The 23,831-nt window shown below is 46.9% G+C and overlaps 1 protein-coding gene across 4 annotated transcripts in view; it reads left to right on the top strand.

Annotated features, from left to right (window-relative positions):
• MED24 (mediator complex subunit 24) overlaps positions 1 to 23,831 on the top strand; it is a 127,469-nt gene that overhangs the window by 80,310 nt on the left and 23,328 nt on the right. For all 4 annotated transcript variants that reach the window (XR_012231600.1, XM_073572600.1, XM_073572598.1 and 1 more), the window contains exons 21-23: positions 14,205 to 14,386; positions 14,462 to 14,555; positions 17,085 to 17,184. Coding sequence is in view for 3 of the 4 variants with exons in the window: in XM_073572600.1 (XP_073428701.1) it covers positions 14,205 to 14,386; positions 14,462 to 14,555; positions 17,085 to 17,184 (376 nt within the window). In the remaining variant the exon portion in view is untranslated. The remainder of the gene's footprint in view (positions 1 to 14,204; positions 14,387 to 14,461; positions 14,556 to 17,084; positions 17,185 to 23,831) is intronic.

Here is a 23,831-nt window from a genome sequence, read left to right as displayed (position 1 = left end):
GAATAATACTGCATAATGCCAAAATGTCCCTAGCGATGTTCACCTTCACTTTTCCAATTAGAAAATGTAGCTCATTGAAAAATCACAACGCCTTTTACTAACCGTGGCAATGAGTCTTGGATATCATTGTGTCTGTAAAAATATGTTGGCAAGGTTCATATGCTGTTCAAGAATACTACATTAGTGTAATTGTATTTATTATTCTTCCATATTTACTTATGCAAAGACCAAGGCATAGCCACACACTGAACCCAGTTGCTGCTTTCTAGTAATTGTTTTATCTCACCTCAAAGCTGGATTCATAGTTGCACTGCTCAGTATTGATGTCTGCTTTTGAACATGTGCTGCATAGACATGTGAGAGCAGGAGTCCCTCATGACCGCGTGCTGAGTATGGGAGACCTCAACAAGTTAAAGCTCTGTAAATCAGAGTCAACTGAAAACGAAAGAGAACGTTCATAATACTTATTTTGAACAGCCATCTGAAATGACAGGTGCATTTTAGAGGATCAAGCCAATACATTGTTTCATTAATAACGCAGTGATTCTGTTTTTGGTTCTGTAAGTCTCTGTCATCCACAACCCTCCATTCCTTGCACCACTTTTCTCCTTCGCCTCATTGGGGGACACAGATACTGTGGGTGTATGCTTCTGCCGCTTGGAGGCTGACACTAAGTGAAAAAAAGAGGTTAGCTCCTCCTCAGTAGTATACACCCTCGCCCCTATTGCGGGCGGAAATCAGTTTTTTGCTTCGTGTCTTTGGAGGCACACGTGTCTGGTTTTCTCCAGACCTCTTTTTTTTTTTTTTTCTCTCTCTCTTCTTTTCCATTAAGATAAGACAGGGGCAACGGATCCTATTGAAAGGGTCCGATTTCCCCAAACCAACAACGGGCGAGCACGTGCGAGTGTCCCTCCACGTATCCTCTCCCGCGACGTGGGACACGATGCCGGACTTAGCCCTGTCCACCCCTAGGTATTGAAACCATGGGCTTGCACAGAGGCACAAGACTAGTCTGTCCGGCCCCCACTGCTCCACCAACACTAGTCGGCGGTGCTGCAAGGCGGCGGACGGTCCCTCTCCTCACCCCCTGAAGGGGTTAGATGGAGCTAGGGTGCCTGCACCGTCCAGAAACTAACCCCATCTCCTCTATCTAGTGGCAAGAGGTTAGAGCCGGAGTCAGGTATGAAGGGCTGGGGAGGGCCTGCGGCAGCGTTCCGGGAAGCTCCAGGCATCTTAGGAAGTGTAGAGCAATCCTCCTTCCCTCTCCTCCCTTCTTCCGCCAGGCGTGGGCGCCGGGTTTTGGCGGCAGGGACTGGAGCCTGCGGTCCGCCCCCCCCTCCCGCGGCAGGCGTGCAGGCAAAATCTAGTCCGCGGCTTCGGCCGTGACTGGGCCGCGGGCGGAAGTCCCGCCTCCGGCGTGACGTCATTCCCGGCGCCGCCCCCTGGCTAGGGCGGACGCCGAACAAATTGAGCCCCCGGCTTCATGGCAGGTAGGCCGCGGCCGGGAGAGGAACGGCACACCCTACCCACCCTACCTGGAGGACAGGAGCGCGGGGCAGCGCAGAGGTAGCGACAGGAGCACGTGGGTCGCAGGAAGGGGTAAATTTTTTGCCTCATGCTAGAGCCAAAAATTATGCGAAGCCTGCGAGCCCGATCGTGCCCAGGAGCCCTCCTCTGCGAGGCGACCAATTTGCAAGCCCCCCGGAGTGGCCCTATCACTGTCACAGTACGAGGACAATCGAGTTCCGTCAGGGCCCAGATAGGGGCAGGGACAGTGGCTGGTCGGCCTTAGAGGGGACCTCCACCTCACTAGAGTCTTCGGCCTGCAGGGGCCGCTCTTACTTCAGGCAGACCCGGTGGAAGGAATCCTCGCGGCGGCGCCTAGTCCATCCGGTGCTGTGGCATCCGCAAGTCCTGCTTCTCGCTCCCCGTCACCAGGGTTGATTGCGAGCAGACCTCAAGTCGACTCAGACAGACACCTTGACCTGGATGCTCCGGGGTCATGTGAAATAGTGGACAGGCTCATAGAAGCCGTCGGTCAGACCTTGAGTATTGAGGATGGTTCCACCGCGGCTTTTAGGCCATAAGGTGGCGTTTAAGCGAGTGAAGCGGCCGCACGGAATTGGTTCCTCTTATCCTGAGTTTGAGGACATAGTGCAGCGACTCAGGGAACGACCAGACGGGGGTTTCTCGGGTCAAAAGGCACTCGAAGTAAGGTATCCATTTGCCGGACATCCGTAAGAAATGGATGAAATCTCCGATGGTGGTTCCACCGGTGTCGCGTCTAGCCACTGAATTCCTGTTGTTTCGTTTCTAGTGGTTCCTCTATTAAGGATTCCACGGATCGCCTCATAAAGAGCTTCTTGCTCAGTAAGTGAGGTGTCAGGATCAGCGCTCTTTCCCTCGGTCGCAGCGACTTGGGCAGCCAATGCCATGAATTCATGGTCAGAATCGTTAAACAGGGTCGCGCAGAAGCAGAGCTACCTGCCGAGATATCGGAGATCGCGAGGCAGATGGCGATGGACCTGGGACTATGTAATCAATGCGTCTTTGCATGTGGCTAATTGCTCGGCACTTGCTGCCGCTAACGCAATTTCTACATGAAGAGCTCTATGGATGGCGGGCCGATTCTGCTTTCAAGAAGTCCTTGACTTCTCTGCCTTATGATCAGTGCGGCCGTTTATTGGAGAGAGGTTGGATAAGCTTATCTCTGACTCCACAGGAAGAAAGACAATTTTTCCTCCCTCAACAAAGGATCAAACCGCCTTTTTCACACCCTTTTCAGGCACGTTTTCGATCTTTTTTGCAACCCCGGGTGGACCACAGCGGCCAATTCCGCAGTTTCAGGCCGCCCCAACCAGGATAGGAAGCGGCAGATCTCATATAGATCCAACCCATTGGGGAGAATGCGAACTCAGAAGCCCAGCTCAAGGGGATCCAGATCCCAAAGATAGTCGGTTAAATGACTCGAGGCGTTTGCCAGACGACACTGGCAAGGTGGGCGGCCGTCTACTCTGATTCCGCCACGTCTGGTTCAGTGTTGCACGTGACACGTGGGTAAGGGAGTTGGTGGCCTCAGGTTTACAAAATAGATTTTGTCAGATGCCCTCCAATACGGTTTTTCCTTTTCTCGTCTTCCCAGGGTGGATACCAAGGCAAGGGCTCTATTAGGGGCCATCGAATCGCTCCTGTCTAGCGGATTCATCGTTTCCGTGCCAGAACACGAAAGAGCTCAGGGTTGTGATTCCAGGCTGTTTGTGGTTCACAAAAAGGGAACGCGTCTGTCAGACCTGTCTTGGACCTGAGGCTTCTGAACAGGTTCATCAGCATTAGACATTTTCGGATGGAGTCTCTCCGGTCAGTTATATCGGCAATGGAGCGGGGAGAATACTTGGCCTCAATAGATATCCAGAACGCATATCTGCATATGGCCACCGGCCATTCTAGGCTGAGCATGAGTGCATTCATCAGGTGGCGAGCCCATTTTATCCTGCTCATTAGAGGTTTCTGCGCTTCGACATCAATGGTCGACATTTTTCAGTTCATAACACTACCCTTCGGGCTAGCCAAGGCTCCCGGAGTGTTCACAGAGGTTATAACAGTTGTCATGGTCATGCTACATTCTTGAGGCATAGTCATTTTTGCCTTACTTGGACGACCTCTTAGTTAAGGGCCCTTCAGCACGGGCATGCGAGGAAAATGTCAACATCACGCTGGATACTCTTGGCCGCTTAGGGTGGTTGGTTAGCGCGAGGTAGTCATCTCTTGTGCCAGCTCAGAGGTTTTTCCTTCTTAGGAAGGATCCTTGACACTTGCCGAGGGCTGGTAGTTCTCCTCAGGAAGAGGCGCTTACTCTTCGGAGGGAGTCTGGACACTTCGCCATCCAGTCCCTCATTCCAGCTGGTTCGGGATGAGGATTCTAAGAGAAATGGTGGCGACAATAGAAGCGTTACCGTTCGCAAGTTCCTTCTTTGCCCCCTGCAGCGTGCCCTCTTGTCAGCCTGGGACAAGAATTCCGTTCACGTTCGTTCAGTGGGGCCGGCGATCCTGTCAAGTCAAGGCGTCGCTCGAATGGTGGATAACCAGTCCCTCTCTGTCCCAGGGGAAGCCCTTTTTGCCAGACCATTGGTTGGTGATGACAACCAAAACCAGTCTCCTCGACTGGGGAGCAGGGTTTTCGCCACCACACGACCCAAGGGCGGTGGTCCCCGCAGGAGGCTCTCCTCCCGACCGAGCTAGTGGAGATAACGGGCAATTTGGCTGGCTCTGCAACAGTTTCATCACTTTCTGCAGGCCGCCTTGTCCGAATTCAATCGGACAAAGCTACAGCGGTGGTCTATATAGATCATCAAGGGTGCACCGTCAGCAGAGCAACCATGCGCGGGCTGGGGCACGTTCTTCAGTGGGTCAAACAAACCGCTCGGGGATCTCGGCAGCTCTCATCCCGGGCGTGGAAAATTGGGCGGCAGACTTTCTCAGCGGAAGAGTGATCTCTACATCCCGAAGTCTTCCAGCAGATTTTTTAGCTGCGTGGAACACCAGATGTGCATCTATTGGCTTCCAGAGTGAATGCCAAGGTGCCCACATGCGTTGCTCGGGCCTGGGATCCGCAGGCAATCGGTAGACGCGTTGGTTCTGTTATGGAACCAGGGTCACCGTCCATATCTATTTCCCCCACTGTCGCTACTGCCGAGAGTCATCAAAAGGATCAAGAGGGAAGGGGCTCCGGCAATTCGGCTGGCCCCAGACTGGTCCTATTGAGCGTGGTACGCAGTTCTAATGCTCCTGCTCGCCGACGTTCCTTGGCGACTGCCAGAACGCCCAGAGCTACTTTTTCAAGGGCCGATTTGCCACTCGAGCTCAGTGGCTCTGTGTTTGATGGCTTGGCCAGTTAATCTTGGATTCTAACCCAGGCAGGGTTTGGGAGCAAGGTGGTCGCTGCAATAGTTAGCGCCTGGAAGTCGACCTCAGCACGAATTTACCACCACACCTGGAGGGTGTTCTTCGCTTGGCGTCGAGGACGCAGTGTGTTTCTCCACTGAGATTCTCGATCCCCAACATCTTGTTTTTTTTCTCCAGTTAGGCCTAGACTTGGGCCTGGCTCAAGTTCCCACAGGAGACAAATATCGGCTTTATCCGTCCTGGTCCAGTGCGGAATGGCTACCAGGTTTCAGGTAAAGATTTTCATCCAGGGTCTCTCCCACTTGGTACCTCCCTATAAGGCGCCTAAGGATGCCTGGGACCTTGACCTGGTCCTAAGGGTTCTGCAGTAAGCTCCTTTTTGGGACCGCTTCAGAAGGTTTCTTTGAGGTTCCCTTCCTGGAAAGTGGCGTTCCTAGTGGCCATCACTTTTGTCAGGCGGGTTTTTCAGAGCTGATGGCACTATCCGGCCTACCTCCATTCCTCGCTTTCCATAAGGATAAGGGGTGCTCAGACCAACCCCTCCTTTTCTGCTGAAGGTCGTGTCCTCTTTTCACATTAATGAAGATGTTGTTTTGCCTTCATTTTGTCCAGCTCCGGTGCACCATGTGGAAGAGGCTCGTCACACGGTAGACCTGGTAAGAGCCCTCCGGGGGTATGGGTCGAGGACGGCTCCCTTTTGTCAGACGAACACGCTGTTCGTGCTCCCCGAAGGGCGCAGGAAGGGGACTCGCTGCCTCAAATTCGACCATAGCCAGATGGTTTTTTGTTTGACTTTTTTGGAGTCCTACCGCATTAGAGGCATGCCGATTCCAGCATGGATCAGAGCGCACTCTACTTGGGCAGTGGGCACCTCTTGGGTGCTTCGGCATCAGGCTTCGACAGAACAGGCAAGCAGCAATCTGGTCCAGCCTGCACACATTTGCCAGACATTGTAATAGTCATACTCAGGCTTCGGCGGATGCAAGCCTGTGTAGAAGGATTCTCCAAGCAGCGGTGGCGCACCTTTAAACAAAAGAGGCATTTAGCTTGGACCGGTGAGTCAATCTCCCACCCAGGGACTGCTTTAGGACGTCTCGCAGTATCTGTGTCCCCCAATGAGGCGAAGGAGAAGCATGGATTTTTGTGAGTACTCACCGTAAAATCCTTTTCTCCAAGACGCTCATTGGGGGGCACAGCACCCACCCTAATAGCCAGTTGGCTCTTGTTTTGTTAAAATTTAGGTACATTTACTAGTTTGAGATAAGGGTGGTGCTTTTTGACATGTTGTACCTGTATTAAGGCTGATTTGTTGTCCTCCTACTGCTTTGGCACCAAACTGATTTCCGCCCGCAATAGGGGCGAGGGTGTATACTACGGAGGAGGAGCTAACCTCTTTCTTTCACTTAGTGTCAGCCTCCAAGCGGAAGAAGCATTCACCCACAGTATCTGTGTCCCCCAATGAGCGTCTCGGAGAAAAGGATTTTACAGTGAGTACTCACAAAAATCCATGTTTTATGTTGTGTTCCTTTCATTTTATCTACACTTGGGTAGATTAGTGAAATCCAATAATGTAGCATTATCTCTATTTTCTTTAGTTTTAATACATTTTAGAATATATAATTATTTTTCACGTAATAGAATATTTTTGGCATATCCTTGACAACAAAAGGGTTGTCTACTACTGGATAACACTTTATTCATTAAGCCAATTCATTTTTCTGTTACAAAGTTCGGAATTTTATACCACCAAAAAATAAAACAAACAAAACAAACTATACACGTTTGGAATCACTAAGTGTTCTAACATTATGAATTATGTTATCAAGTCATTTTTACCGCCTAATGAACATTATAAAATCAACGTCGGAAATGGGTTTTTCTCCTACACCTCATTGGGGGACAAAGAGACAGTGGGTGTTATGCTGCTTGCCACTAGGAGGACACTAAGTAAACCAGAAAAAAAGTTAACTCCTTCCCTGCAGTATACACCGTCTCGCTGAATGAGATATCTCCAGTTCATGCTTAGTGTCTATAGGAGGCACTTGGGTCTGGCTTCAGACCCCACCGTTTTTATTTTATTTTTGAAATTTTCTGTAAATTTTTATTTTTTAATTAACGGAGTGAAGGGGGCGACGGTTCGTTTCTACGGCCCGCTTTCCCCCGAACCAACAACAGGCAAGCACGCGGAGTATACCTCCCCGTACACTTTCCTGCGACGTTTGGGGCTGATTCCTCTAGCAATACTGACAAATGATCCTTACGACCGGAGTCCGGTAATCCACGGATATGAGGACAGGCGCACGGAATGGAGAAGACTGGACAGCGCTTACGTAGGCCCTGAATCAGCCCCATAGCTCTCCATCCCCCTATCATAGGGAGGATCGATTAAGCATGGACCTTTAAGAAATCCTCCAGCTCTGCTACACCAGCCCAGGAAGATGAGAGCCTGCATGGATGGCCGGACAGCGCTGAGCACTGGAGTTGAGGTATGGGGTCGGGTCCTGGCCCCCGGGAGAAGTGCTGACGTAGCGTCAGTGGCGGTGCACCGCCCCCCTCGGTGGTACCGCGGGTAGCCCGAAAAATTTAGTCCCTGGCTTTCCGGCCTGCTAGGCCGCAATTTCACTAGCGCCGCCCCCACCCACCGGCGCCTACCGCGGGTAGGCTCAAAAATTTAGCCCCAGGCCTACTAGGCCGCAATTTGAATAGCGCTGCCCGCGCTATTATCACCGCCCCCTCGCCTTGGCGCCTCTCATCGCTGACGAGACGCACAGTTCTAATCTCGGGGGTCATGTCTTTTTACCTCAGCCTGCTCTGGACACGAGCTGTGAGGTGAGCATTCTGCCGGATACCGGTTGACACCGCAGGGCCACCGCTATTCCTCCTGGGGGACACAGCATAGGACCGGGTAAGCTGCATCTGCCCTCAGATTAAAGCTTAACCCCTTCCCGACACGTTCGCTGCAGCAGACTCTGCCGTTAACCCTTTCAGGAGCGCTTTATCTCAATCTAAGGAGGCTAAACGGGCTGCTAAAAAGCGCACTGCTTTTTTTACCGTGTGTACCACTTGCAAGTCTGCCTTACCCAGTGCACAGACTAATCCGTTATGCACGGACTGCGACCCGGCCTGCGCCCCGGCCTGCTCTCAATTGCCCCTTGCCACCGCTGCTGACGGGCCTCCTGCGTTTAGTACCCCTGAGTGGGCTGCGTCCCTGTCACGGTCGGTGGAGTCTCTGACCCAGACTATATTCTCCCTATGGGAGGACTCTTTAAGCCAGAAGGTATCCTTACCCCCCGAGGAAGGCTCTGGCATCGGCCGGGAACCGTCCACCAGCAGTCAGTGGGTCAGGGAGCTGGTGTCCTCTGGATACAAGATAGAGTTTTCCTCTCCCCCTCCAACTCACTTTTTCCTTTCCTCTCCCCCCAAGGGAAAGACAAGAGCCTTCCTTCGGGCTGTTCAGGCTCTCTTAAGGGATGGAGTCGTCATTCCGGTCCCTCATCACGAAAGGTTTAGAGGATTTTATTCAAATCTTTTTGTGGTTCCAAGGAAGGATGGGACGATGCGACCCATTCTGGATCTCAATCAGTTGCGGTTCGGCGATTCCAAATGGAATCTCCGATCAGTTGTCGCTTCCATGAAAAAAGGAGAGTTCCTAGCATCCATCGACATCAAGGACGCTTACCTTCACATTCCGATATGCCCGTCTCACCAGCAGTTCCTGCATTTTGCAATTCACGTGGAACACTTCCAGTTCGTTGCCTTGCCCTTCGGACTCGCCACTGCCCCCAGGGTCTTTACCAAGGTCATGGCGGCTGTCATGGCCATTCTCCACTCTCGGGGAGTAGTGGTGTTACCGTATCTAGACGACCTGCTCATCAAGGGTCCGTCCCTTACAGCCTGCGAGGAATCCGTGGAGATAACAGTAAATACACTTTCGCGCATGGGGTGGAAGATAATCTTCGCAGTCTTCCCCGAAACCGGCTCAGCAGATTTCCATTTTAGGAATGATCTTGGACACTTCCCGCGGGTTGGTCATTCTCCCTCCAGAAAAGACGCAAGCCTTACAACAGGCAGTACGGACTCTTTCCCGTCCATTCGTTACAGCATGAGAGTTCTCGGAAAGATGGTGGCTGCAATGGAAGCAGTTCCATTTGCACAGTTCCATCTCCGTCCCTTACAACATGTGTTGCTGTTAGCTTGGGACAAGACCCCGTTCTCCCTGGACCATCGGATCCTTCTGTCCCTGCGGGTCAGGCAAGCCCTCAGGTGGTGGACTCTGAAGTCCTCCCTGAATCAAGGGAGGTCTTTTCTCCCAGTAAGATGGTTGGTAGTAACCACCGACGCAAGTCTTCTCGGCTGAGGTGAGGTGTTTCGTCACCACACGGCACAGGGTCGTTGGTCGACCCTAGAGTCACGTCTCCCCATCAACATTTTGGAGATACGAGCGATCAGATTTGCTCTGCGGAGTTTCCACCATCTCGCAGGTCACTCCATCAGGATCCAATCCGACAACGCCACGGCTGTAGCGTATATCAACCTGCCAGGGAGGTATCCGGAGCAGGATGGCCATGCACGAAGTGAGTCACATCCTCCATTGGGCCAAGACCAACCATTCGCCCATCTCAGCAATTCACATCCCGGTTGTAGAAAATTGGGCAGCAGATTTTCTCAATCGCCAAGGCATTACCTCGGGAGAATGGTCTCTTCATCCGAAAGTCTTTCTCCAGATTTGTAATCGTTGGGGTACTCAGAATGTGGACTCCAGACTAAACAACAAGGTGTCTCGGTTCATTGCCCAATCGTGCGATCCATGCGCTATCGGAGCTGACGTCCTAGTTCTGCCATGGCACCGGTTCCGGCTCCCGTACATCTTTCCCCCTCTTCTCTTGATTCCGAGGGTCATCAAGAAGATCAGAGCGGAGGGTGAGACCAATGATCCTAGTTGTGCCAGTTTTGCCGCGCCGAGTATGGTATGCAGAACTAATACAACTAGTCGCCGACGTCCCCTGGCGACTTCCAGATCGCACGGATCTGCTTTCTCAGGGCCCGATTTACCACCAGAACTCCGGGGCCCTGTCTTTGACGGCGTGGCCGTTGAATCTTGGATTTTAGCACAGGTTGGGTTCTCTCTCTACGTGATTTCCACCATGATTAGTGCTAGGAAGCCTGTATCCAGGCGTATCTATCACCACACCTGGAAAATCTTCTTTTCATGGTGCAAGGTTCATGGTCGTTCCCCTCTGGTGTTCTCAATTCCCCCCATATTGGAGTTCCTTCAATCCGGATTAAAATCAGGCCTCGCGCTTAGTTCGCTCAAGGGCCAAATTTCGGTCTTGTCATTGCTTTTCCAACGCAAAATTGCCACCAAACCTCAGGTCAAGACATTTATTCAAGGAGTTTCCCATGTGACGCCTCCTTATAGAAGGCCATTGGAATCATGGGACCTTAATCTGGTTCTCTGGGCCTTTCAGGAGGCTCCTTTCGAACCGCTGCAGGATGTGTCATTGACCGTCCTCTCTTGGAAAGTGGTCTTTCTAGTGGCAATTACGTCAATCAGACGAGTTTCGGAATTGGCAGCCCTGTCCTGCCGTTCTCCGTTCCTGAATTTTCATCAAGACACGGTAGTTCTCAGGACGTTCAAGTCCTTCCTGCCCAAGGTCGTCTCCTCTTTCCATCTCAACGAGGAAATTGTTTTGCCTTCCTTTTGTCCGGCACCAGTCCATCGCATTGAGAAGGCCCTCCACACCCTGGATGTGGTTAGGGCGCTGAGACTGTACATCTCGCGGACTGCTCCCTTCCGCAAGTCACATGCCCTGTTCATACTTCCAGAGGGGCATATGAAGGGCCTAGCCGCTTCAAAAGCAACGCTAGCCAGGTGGATTCGCTGAGCGATTCAGGAATCCTACCGTGTCAGGAATGTGCCTGTCCCAGCGGGGATTAAAACGCACTCTACCCGGTCAGAGGGCGCCTCTTGGGCGATTCTGCACCAGGCCTCGGCAGAACAGGTCTGCAAGGCTGCGACTTGGTCCAGTCTGCATACCTTTACAAAACATTACCAAATTCATTCTCAGGCCTCTGCAGATGCAGCTCTCGGTAGACGCATCCTGCAATCGGCAGTACCTCAGAGTTGACTCAGTGGTACATGGGGTATTAGTAGATGTATGCTCCCCACCCAGGGACTGCTTTAGTACGTCCCACTGTCTCTGTGTCCTCCAATGAGGCGTAGGAGAAATAAGGATTTTTGTGTACTCACCGTAAAATCCTTTTCTCCGAGCCATTCATTGGGGGACACAGCACCAACCCTGTTTAGCCTACTGGCTCATTTGTAGCATTCTTAGGTTTTGACATAGTTATGGTTATTGTTGACTGTTTAAGCTCCTACTGCTTTTTTCACTGAACTGGAGATATCTCATCCAGTGAGAGGGTCTATACTGCAGGGGAGGAGTTAACTTTTATTCTGGTTTACTTAGTGTCCTCCTAGTGGCAAGCAGCATAACACCCACTGTCTCTGTGTCCCCCAATGAATGGCTCGGAGAAAAGGAATTTACGGTGAGTACACAAAAATCCCTATTTTTTCTTTGCACAATGTTGAAGTTTTGTATTACATTATATGGTACAATGAATGATGTCATTCAAGAAGTAAAAATAGTAAGTTATGATTTTTAGAGGAGGAAAACAATGAAACTTACAAAAAAAAAGTCGGCAAATGGCCCAGTTATAAAGGGTCGTATAAGGGTTCGTCCAGTAGTAGAAAGGCCATTTAACATGAATGAGCCAAGAAACATAAATCAGTGTTAAATGTCTGATCGCTTTATCATGATTATCTGCTGCGTCATGTAGCTCGCTGTAGTTGGAACCTTTCCTATGCAGGAAAATAAGTGTTTTGTGATAAATCCCATTATATAGTGGGTTCAGTCCTCCGTACATTTACTTGCCCTTTAATAAAACACTTTCCATTTCCTACATAGGAAAGATTTCAATCACAGCGAATTACACAATGTTGCAAGGTATTGTGGCAAAGCTGGCAGACATGAGAACAGTAGCTGTAACTATTGATATGAGTTACCACTCTAAAAATTGGGCAATAATTAACCCTAAACTTTTTCATGGACAAAGGTAAATAAAATACCGTATATACTTGATTATAAGCTGAGGCACCTAATTTTGCCACAAAAATCTGGGAAAACGTATTGACTCGAGTATAAGCCCCGGTATTGTCCTTTCATCCCTATCCTGGTCTGCATGGCTCCTCATCTCTTTCCTGGTCTGCATCTCTCCTCATCCCTATCCTTGTATGCATGGCTCCTCATCCCTATCCTGGTCTGCATCTCTCTCATCATTATCCTTGTATGCATGGCTCCTCATTCCTATCCTGGTTTGCATCTCTCCTCATCCCTTTCCTGAGCTGCATGGTTCTTCATCCCTATCCTTGTGTATATGGCTCCTTATCCCTATCCTGGTCTGCATGGCTCCTCATCCCTAACCTGGTCTGCATGGCTCCTCATCCCTATCCTGGTATGCATGGCTCCTCATCCCTTTCCTGGTCTGCATGGCTCCTCACCCCTATTCTGGTCTGCATGACTCCTCATCCCTATCCTGGTCTGCATGGCTCCTCATCCCTATCCTGGTATGCATGACTTCTCATTCCTATCCTGGATGCATGGCCCCCTCATCCCTATCCTGGTTGCATGGCCTCCTCATCCCTATCCTTGTATGCATGGCCCCCTTCAAAAAACATTAAAAAAAATAAACCACTACACTTACCTTCCTGCGCTCCCTTGCAGCATCTTGTTCCGATGCCAGTAGCTGATTTATGCTTGTAAGCAGCACATGGCAGGGACATCATGCACTGCTTACAAGCAGAGCACAGCTGCCAGAATACTTTGTGATCTCCACGCCAAACCTATGTGCGTGGAGGGCAGTGAGTATTCATTGCCATTAAGTAGGTGCACAGCGTCAGCCACAGTGGCCGGGTGATCACGTGTGCCTGCTACTTAAGAGAAATGAATATTCACCTCTCTCCACTCCCATGGGAATGGAGAGAGGTGAATATTCATTTCTGTTAAGTAGCGGGCACGTGATCGCCTGGCAGTTGCAGGAAGCAGGTGGCTGCAGCTGACACTGTGCGCTGTTGGAGAGAAATGAATATTCACTGCCAGTACAGTGATTATTAAAGGGAATCTGTCACCCTTTTTTGAGCTATCATATAATGATATCATTCAATTGTGTGTCACATAAGGATTCTCTTAGTATTTTTGCTTCCCCCTGACCCCGCACCTTTCATACATAAATACCTTTTTTATATCGGTTCACATGTATGTAAACTGCCGCTGTCCGGTCCACTGGGCGGGGCTTATTCACCTGCTCCCCCCCTCCCTGTCTTGCTCTACGCATTTCTTGTGTAGAGCAAGACCGTGAAGGGGGGGCAGTTGAATAAGCCCCGCCCATCGGACCAGACCGTGGCAGTTTACATACATCTGAACCGATATAAAAAAGGTATTTATGCATGAAAGGTGTGGGGTCAGGGGGAAGCAAAAATACTAAGAGAATCCTTATGTGACACACAATTGAATGATATCATTATATGATATCTGAAAAAAGGGGTGACAGATTCCCTTTAATTTCTCTTTAGCGGCGGGCACAGGCTTTAGCTGCAGCAGCCGGCTCCTGCCTCCTGTGACCCACTGCCGCTCCCCCTCCCCCCCCCCCCGCCGTCTTATGGGACAATGACTCGAATATAAGCAGAGGGGGGCATTTTCAGCACAAAAAAAATGTGCTGAAAAACTCTGCTATACTCAAGTATACACGGTAGACTGTGATTATTTCTATGGGGATTCATCATCTGTGGCAGAAGAAGAAACTGCATTGCGAGTCCTCCGCCAAGTGACACTGTCATGACAATCTGCCATGAAGGGTATTCCATTTCTTTTTTCTATTTCTGGAGGGCACAGTCAACTCTATTGACATGTCTGTCTTAAATATTCCTAATTCTTACTGCCAGACTGTGTTTTCTTTGGATAATGCATTGAGACGTTCTTCTGTTATTCCACGGGTTCTCTTCAACATTAAAAAAATACATTTGGATTAATATTTCTCACCCTGTTCTTTACTTGGCAAGGCCTGCTGTAGTTTTCGGGTGGGCATTCTCCTGCTTCTTGCTTGCACAGTCTAGCAGATATAATTGTGTATATTAAATGTTAGGATGCTGATGGTCCAAGAGGAATGGTCGAGAAAAGTGTGCCGTCACCATAGAGGGCCGGTGGTTGGAGTCTTTTCCTTTTAAGCAGTCGTGTTCTTCTCTGCAGGAGCTGCTTAAAGAAACCCGGATGGAGTTTGCTGTGCGGGCGGTGGAGCTGCTGTATGCCATCTTCTGTCTGGACATGCAGCAGCTGACACTGACTCTCTTAGGACATGTATTACCTTCTCTGTTAACCGATTCTTCCAAGTGGAACACACTAATGGACCCACCGGGCCGGGCATTGGCAAAGTGAGTACACCTAGCCTTTAAGCATGCCGTCATGAGTGTGTGCCACCCTCGTCCTCTTATAATCTTTTCTTACAGATTGTCTGTCTGGTGCGCAATGACCTCATACTCCACCCATAATAAAGGACTGCCATCCCCCCGACAGAGGAAAAGGCATAGAGAAGACATTGAGGTGCGTAGCAAGCAATCATTAGCTCATAAACTATCACCCCTGTGGAGGAGGAAGTCAGCAGTGCAAGAACTCGACAACTACAGGGGTCACTGCATACACACCATCTTCAAGGACCTTTACATATAGATATGCGTTGAATCACACAATTGACAGTCACATCAAGGGCTTGTCCGATACAGGAAACTTCTAAATTTAAAGGGAATCTGTCACCAGGATTTTACCACTTAATCTGAGAGCAACATAATGTAGAGTCAGAGACCCTGATTCCAACAATAAATCACTTGCTGGGCTGCTTGCTGTAGTTTTGGTAAAATCACTGTTTTATTAGCAGGGGAATATCATTAGAGGACTAGTAAACCGGCTGCCAGGTAGTCCACCATTTTCATGAGCTTTGTATAACTCCACCACCAACACCGATTGACAGATTTCTGTGTACACTGTGCACAGTAAATGATACATTGCTGGGAATCAGGGTCTCTGCACCTACATCAGACTGCTGTCAGATGGGGTAGCAAAAACCCTGATTCCAAATAAGGCATTGATGGACTGAAGTTTAAAAAATGGTGTCACCTTCAATGCAGGCCACTCTATACTTCTACCCCGCCTTGGGATGCGATGCTTCCTCTGTTTGGAAGTAACTCTTGTGATTGGCTGCAGCAGTCAGGTGCTTAGCAGAGCAAATCGTCAGAGAAACATCCAATGGGGCACTCTTCTCTTCATCTTCTGTTACTTCTAAACTGAGCAGGCATGGATTCCGGGCATGCACCTTCATCCACATCTGTGATCACGATTTTGATGGTTACTATTGAAGACAGACTGCCGCTAGTTGACAGACAGACATCATAAATCAGATGTGAAATTATGCACAAGGTTGGACATATGGTTTAAGAGTGTTTCATACGATTAGAAAAACATGGGCTACCTTCATCTAGAAATGATGTCTCCCTCCTTGCCAAGTTGTGAGGTGTAATCTGTCTCTAGCAGCAGAGAACCAGGACAGATTACAGGAACTGGAGGCGAGGCTTTGTCTCTGCTCTTGCTCTCCTGTCTGTCATATTGTGTTCACCTACTCAGAAATAGGAAACTTGCACTTTTCATACATAAATGTTATCACTTTTCATACAGTAAATGTAATTAATTATGGTATTATGGTTTATGTTGAATCCAGTGTATGGAAAGTTTTCCCACCTAAAAAAAATGGAGAGGGCTGTAATTTTTTCATAGGTACACTTCAACTGTGAGAGACAGAATCTAAAAATAAAACAGAAAAAAATCACATTGTATGATTTTTACATAATTCATTTGCATTTTATTTCATGAAATAAGTATTTGATACAATAGAAAAAGAGAACTTAGTTTGGTAGAGAAACCTTTGATTGCAATTACAGAGGTCAGACATTTCCTGTAGTTCTTGACCAAGTTTGCACACACTGCAGCAGGGATTTCGGCCCACTCCTCCATACAGATCTTCTCCAGATCTTTCAGGTTTTAGTGCTGTCGCTGGGCAACATTCAGTGTCAGCTCCCGCCAAAGATTTTCTATTAGGTTCATGTCTGGAGAGTGGCTAGGCCACACCAGGACCTTGAAATGCTTCTTACAGAGCTACTCTTTAGTTGCTCTGACTGTGTATTTTGGGTCTTTGTCATGATGGAAGATCCAGCCACGACCTATCTTCATTGCTCTTGCTGAAAAAAGGAGGTTGTTGGCCACAATTTTGCAGTGCATGACCACATCCATTCTCCCTTGACTGCTATGCAGTCATCCTGTCCCTTTGGCAGAAAAGCACCCCCAAAGTATGATGTTTCTTCCACCATGCTTTACGGTTGGGACGGTGTTTTTGGGGTTGTACTCATTATCCTTCCTCCTCCAAACACGGCGAGTGAAGTTGATACCAAAAACTTTTATTTAAGTCTCTTCTGACCAAATGACCTTCTCCAAGTAATTTTAACTTGTTGTCCTGGAATAACGGCAGCAGGACTGTGTTGTGACTCTAGTTTTGGGGAAAAAGATAGGTGCACCTTAAATAGTTTTTCTATGCTTTCTGTTAGTTTTTTCTATGCTTAGTCTTTCTAAAGGCCATGCTGAGGTGTGTAATCAGTCATTGAAAACTGTAGGGGAGATACCAAATACAAAATGCTACAAACGGGCATCACCTCGTCGAAAGGGGTGTGGCCTAATATTTGACACTATACACCAAAATTTTCAGGCATAATTATAGCCAACTAATAAAGGATGTAAATTTAGACTAGACTATCTAAAGGGGCACCAGATTTATCATACATCATGAACCGCAATGATAAATGTGCTGCGTTTTACGACTGTCTAGTCGAAGTTGGTAGTGTTTAATAAATAGCCAGTTTTGGTATATCTGCCTTGCACCGTACTTTACACTACTTGTAAAAATATTACTTTATTTCACAATGAGAAATTGTTTCCTGGGTTATGATATTGAAAATCTTCATAAAATGATGTAAATTGTCAAAATGCCAAAGAAGAATGTCAATGTAATCAATATGTTCTTCCTTGTAGGATTACAGCAGCCTCTTCCCATTGGATGATAACCAGCAGTCCAAACTAATGCGACTTCTCAGCTCCAATGACGAGGAGCACTCGGTGCAAGCCAACCCCAGTAAGTAGCGTCTTCCCGGCACATACAGGGATTTCTTCACCACCATGGTTCTTGTGAACAGATAAAAGTAACATAGACATATCGGTTATGTATAACGTGTGGGGCCTCCGTCTAATGATGTCACTTGAATGAACGTTTGTGTAGCAGTCCATCTGGAATTACTAAACTCATCTGGTTCCCTTATGTTGCTTTACAGCTCTCTAGAATTGAAATGTGATGGTTGGATTGAGTTTCTATATTACCAGGAATACCATTGAGGTGAAACTGAAAACTGGATTTGATTTAGATGCTTAAAGGGTAGTCTGAAGATTGCAGAAACCTTTAACAACCTCACCCCACACCCTTCATGAACAGCATCACTATTGACCTTGGTTGGCGTCTTTTTGTTACATCCCAATTAATGAATAGTAAGTAGGGTAACCACACTGTCCCCAGAAAATATTAAAGTAGTGCTCTCATGTGTCTAAGTGATGCCATATCACTAGCATATCAGTTATCGCCATCCTGAAATGCAACATACATGCATGTCGCAGGTCGGATGCAGGTGTACGGATCGGGAGCGGAGTTTGTTTCAAAAAGGTTCTAGTACATTATAGTGCTGGCAGAATGCTAATCAAGGGGAGCCACTCACTGAAAGACGTAGATGGCACATTACAGAGCATGAGAATCAGGACAGTTTAGACTGGTATGAATAATAAAAGTAGTTTTATCTCGCTATGGGGGATTAGGGCAGGAATTAGGAACCATTCTTCTACTCTTGTTTTGGGTATGATGATAATAAATAAGAAGTTCCAGCCCCTATAGTGCTGGCAAAATGCTAATGAAGAGAAGCCACCCACTGAAAGAAGTAGATGGCATTTTACAGAACATAAGAATCAAGATGGATTACTTTTGTTGTACATACCAGTCTAGTTTTATCTTATGGGGGATGAGGGCAGCAGGAACCACTCTTTTACTTTGATTTTGGGTAAAATGATAGGAATAAAAAAGTTCCAACCCCTATAGTTGTGGCAGAATGCTAATGAAGAGGAGCCAGCCACTGATAAAGTACCTAGATGCTGGCAAGTTACAGAGCATGAGAAACAGGACAGTTCCTACACAGATTAGAGTGTTAGGTAGCGTAATACTTTTTTTTTTTTTTTTTTTTTTACGTGTGGTGAGTTATGGAAACAGGACCACGCTTTTACTCTGGTTTTGGGTAAAATGGTAAAAAATGTTCCAGCCTCTATAGTGCTGACAGAATGCTTATAAAGGGTAGAAAACTACTGGAAGCAGTTAGTGCCAGCTGTGTTATATGGCCGGCACCTGCCTCTATCAGCCGGGCTTGAACTAACCGGCAGATGTTTTATTTCCTGGACCCCAAGGGAAAACGTTTGGGGACTTTGTCTCTAAGATGTATTCTATAAAATGGATCATCTTCTCTAATGCATAAGCAGAAATGAGATTTCCGGATGATTCTTTTGTAATTGAGCACGTTACTTGTGCAGCCAAAGGTTTTCCACTTTATTATCCGGTTGCCAATCCTTTGATTGTTTCACATCATATCCTGGTGGCAGTGGAGACGCACCCAGCCGCGGCATCTCGAGAATTCCCCTCTGGGAAGACAATAGTCCTGGTTAATGGTCTTGGCACCGTGACATGACAGCTTCTCCGTCGTCATGAATAAGTAAAGCCGATATTTCCCCACTATTTGATACCGGTAGCTTCCTCTTTCTTTCTTATTGAGCCATTCTTCTCACCTGTCAGGATGAGTGTATAGTATTGTTCTGCGGGCACATGTACCGGCGGGCTGTCTCGGGAATTTGGGGATTTGCCACTTTTCTATGTAATAAAGCTTTATTATTATGACGTCACTGTCGGCACAGATGGCTCCTGTTATGTCTCGTCACAATTTGACCTTTGCATTTAGGGGTTAATGTATGACAAGTGCTACTGCACAGAAAACATCATAGATCATGGGGTGCACGTCCTCCCGAAAAGGAAAATGGGAAACCCAATCCAGTCCTCCATCTACCCTATTACAGGGCTACGCTAATGATTGCCATGGCTGTTACTTGGAGCTCCAGAGAAGTGTTCTGGAGGGTCGACACAAGCCACATCCTTCTTGGCAAAGTAACTAAAGGAGTACAAAGGGGGTTTCTATGGTTCTGTCATTAATCACTTCCCATCATAGCTATTTTTTGTCTCTTTTTCCAACCAGAATTTTTAAAATTTTAACATTAACATAGCCGTATGAGGGTTTGTTTTTGGACAGGATGAACTGCAATATTTTGAAGGGGTTATGTCATCAGAGAATGGCAGATTGTTTAATTCAGGTTTTAGTGTTAATAGATGTAAAAAAAATGGCAATTTTTCTTATTTTTATATCACAATCTGTATTAAAATTTAAAAAAATTATCTTTCATGTTTCACAGTGACGATAAGGTTCATCTACACTCTTACTTTGTCTTTTCAGAAAATCCACATGTACATTAGCAGCAATAGACTGAGTTGGACCCTATCTTTTGTATTGTAGCATCTAATGAGCATGTGCAATGATTTTTGTGAAGAGAGAGGGAGCAGTGGCAGCTGTGACATCACTTATTATGATTGGTGGATCCTGTGTTACCAGATTTGTCATTGTAATCCTGCCTCTGCTGATGAGTAAACTGCTGAAAACTTTCTGAATGGACAGAAAGTATGTGAAATTTTCAAAATTACGAATTTAGTTGATATGAAAAAAAATTCCAATTATTGTACCTGTTAATTCCAGAATATTTATATAATTACCCAACTTTGGAAATGTTGACACGCTTACATCATATATTCTATAAATCTACCTCTCTCCGGTTATTTCAACGCACTTGGGGAAAAAAAAATTTTTGCCGCTTTCCAGTACATCACACGAAAAAATGAATGGAGTCATTCAAAAGTACAACTCCTCCCTCAAGAAAACAAGCCCTCATACGGCTATATGGACGGAACAATAAAAAAGTTATAAAAAGGGGGAAAAACGAAAGTGCAAAAAAATGGAAAATCGCCCCATCAGGGAGGGGATAAATTAGTTGTTCTAGCGGGAGTCTGTATCGCATGTCGGAGTTGAAGAAACTGATAGAACGTGTTATTTGGCAATTAAAACTTTTCACAATTCCTCTGGCAAACAGCCGACATAAGTAATTAACCCTTTTAGTTCCCACTATTGAAAACATTCTAACTGATATATTTTCCATAATGGCATATATTTTGTGCATCCTTCTCTACCTAAGTTGGCCCACCATACTTTATGCCTTAAGAGTAATGCTTGCCTTCCTCCTACCACACTTTTCAGTTTCTGACTTTCCAAAGCCTCTATGGGTAAAATACCCCCCAAATGAGCTCCGCTTGTCCCCAATCTATCCATAAAATCAAAATTTGCCATTTTCTGATCCCTATGACTTTTTTTTTTTTAATTCCATTGATTGACAAAAAACTTTGCAAAAAGAGAGAAATTTTTTTTTACATTTTTGTAGCAATATGGAGTGCATATAAGTTGTTTTATTTTTCTGAATAGCAATTTTGGTATTAGTTCATGGTTTTAGCCATGTAGTATTAACATGGGATTATTTAGTAGCACTTTTACAGAAGCGGCTCTACCATTAATTGGTTATTTTGCTATTTTTGTGTTTTTTCTTCTTTTTTTGGGTGGGGGAGATGGGTCTGGCATGTCAGTTGCTTATTTAGTGCAGTGTATTATCCTGTTGTCAGCAATGCCCTGTTAAAGGGGTAGTCCACTGCTAGGGGTAGTCCACTACTAGGACAACCCCTTCTCAATCTAAATGCTTGCTCCCAGTAAACTAAAAATTCCTATACTCCTCTCCAATGATGGCGTCATTCCATGTCGACACTTGCGTTCCCAGTGGTCTTGTGAGATTGTCATGTGAGCCCTGCGCCAATTGAGCACCAGCGTCGCTGTCCTCGCCTTCGGACATATAAGTAATCAAAAGGAAGTCGGAGAGCAGCCACAGCCCTCACTTCTTGATTATTTATTCTTGTGAAGGCAAGGACAGTGACACCAACGCTGATTGGGTGCAGGGATCATGTGACATATCAATCTCGCGTGAGCCCCGGGAACACAAAACCGCTTGCACGGCGTCGGGAGGGGAGTATAGGTCTGTTTGTGCTAACAAAGGCAAACATTAAGATTGAGAAAGGGTTGCCCTAGTATTGGAAAACCCCTTTAAGGAGAATAAATGCTAACTTGGCAGGCATGGATGGGGGGGCCTCCATTGAGCCCTTGACTACCATGACAATTTATCAATACTCCGTGGGGCCAATAAATACAGATGCTACCATTAAGGAGCGCAAACAAAGTCAGACGTTTCATACTTTGCACTCTGTTTGTCAGGGGAATGTATTCAGTGTGAACAGGTGTTCACTCTTCAGGGACGTAGCCTTTTGATGAGAAATGGTGATGTCCAGTTGTCTGTGTAGTCTTCATTTTCAAGAGAAGACTGACACAATCCAGAGTTCTAGGAAAAGATACTCCCGAATTGTAATATTAGGGAAAATATAGGAATTTGATAAAACGGTCATATCTGGAGAGCTGACAAGGCTTCTTTACCAAGGTATTTTTCACTCCTCCTTGCATTCTTTTCCAGTGTAAATTTGTTAATGCAGTGTCATATACCTTAGTTCTTGAGCAGTCGTTTTTTTTCATACCCTGCCCCATTCTTTTGATGAAGATGTCACCAGTTTTCACAATACATTTTGCATGCATTAGTAATCCCTTAATGTTCATCAATTCTAAACTTCCAATACTCCTTTTTACTGCAGTCATGAAAGTGGCCTTACTATAGCAATGCCCTGCTGCATTGGCAGAAATCTGTATCTGCACCGATAGTGGCCGGTAAACCACTGAGATGCTACTGTTATTAGAGAAAGTGGCATAGTAATGGCCTCTGGGTCTGCCAGCAGGGTCTATCAGGACTAGTGTCTATGGGTGTGTGTAAAACATTGGACTACACTCGGATGTCATCAGAGTGCAGTCTGATACATGCTGACACAGAGAATGGAGAAAGTTCTCCGTCTTCTCCGCATCTGTGATGCAATTCACTACCCCAAGAGAATCTAATCACACTAAGTTGACGCTCCGATCAAACTCTGACAGAGTTTGAGCCGAGTGTCATTTCTGTAATCGAATCATTGCTCGTGTGACCCCAGCCTAACACTGGTAGTATTACTGCACTGCAATACAGGGTATTATATCAGTGATCAGACCATTGAAAGTTCAAATTCTATAGTGGGACTAAGTAAAAAATAAAAAATTCAATAAAAATGTAAAGAAACCCCCTCTATTCCCCTGCAAAAGAAAACAAAAAAAAAAATGGGGAGAATTTTTTCGCCATTAAAGCTGCTTTTTTTGTTAAAAAAAACAAGGTCCACATTGTTATTGCTGTGTAAAGACTGTAGCTTTTTCATGGTGAAACATAAGCAAGTGGAGTAAAAAGTAATCAAAAAGTCATAATGTATAAGAAAAAAAAAAGTTCCACTGAAAATTGTCATATTGTCCCACAAAAAAAAACAAGCTCGAATATGGCCCTGTTGGCAAAGAAATAAAGCAACAATATGGTGATGCAAAAATCTATTTTTCTCCTTCGTCTCATAGGGGGACACAGGTACTGTGGGTGTATGCTACCGCCATCTGGAGGCTGACACTAGGCAACAACACAAGGTTAGCTCCTCCCCCACCGTATACACCCTCGCCCTGATTGAGAGCGGAAGCCAGTTTTTTGCTTAGTGTCTTTGGAGGCACACGTCTGGTCCTTTTTCTCCAGACTTTTTTGTCCATGAAGATTAGACAGGGGCAACGGATCCTATTGAAAGGGTCCGATTTCCCCAAACCATCAACGGGCGAGCACGTGTCGAGTATCGTCTCCACGTATCCTTTCCCGCACCGTGGGACAAATCTGGGCAATTTCCCCAGAATTTTTTATTTTAGTTTGTTTTTTTCTTTATTTTTTCTAAGAAGATGAGACAGGGGCAACGGATCTTATTGAAAGGGTCCGATTTCCCCAAACCATCAACGGGCGAGCACGTGTCGAGTATCGTCTCCACGTATCCTTTCCCGCACCGTGGGACAAATCTGGGCAATTTCCCCAGAATTTTTTATTTTAGTTTGTTTTTTTCTTTATTTTTTCTAAGAAGATGAGACAGGGGCAACGGATCTTATTGAAAGGGTCCGATTTCCCCAAACCATCAACGGGCGAGCACGTGTCGAGTATCGTCTCCACGTATCCTTTCCCGCACCGTGGGACAAATCTGGGCAATTTCCCCAGAATTTTTTATTTTAGTTTGTTTTTTTCTTTATTTTTTCTAAGAAGATGAGACAGGGGCAACGGATCTTATTGAAAGGGTCCGATTTCCCCAAACCAACAACGGGCGAGCACGTGCGAGTGTCCCTCCACGTATCCTTTCCCGCGACGTGGGACATGATGCCGGACCTAGCCCTGACCACCCCTAGGTAGAGAAACCATGGGCTATTCAGAGGCACAAGACGGTCCGAGCGGCCCCCACTGCTCCACCAACGCAAGTCGAAGGTGCTGCAAGGAGGCGGACGGTCCCTCTCCTCGGCTGAAGCTGGACGGAGTTAGGGTGCCTGCACCGTCCAGGATCCCCACACCACCCCCCGC

Source organism: Dendrobates tinctorius, unplaced genomic scaffold (genome assembly GCF_039654945.1).
Source record: "Dendrobates tinctorius isolate UK_male_01 unplaced genomic scaffold, ASM3965494v1 ptg000032l, whole genome shotgun sequence".
Lineage (NCBI taxonomy): Eukaryota > Metazoa > Chordata > Amphibia > Anura > Dendrobatidae > Dendrobates > Dendrobates tinctorius.
This window is presented reverse-complemented; position numbering and strand designations above follow the sequence as displayed.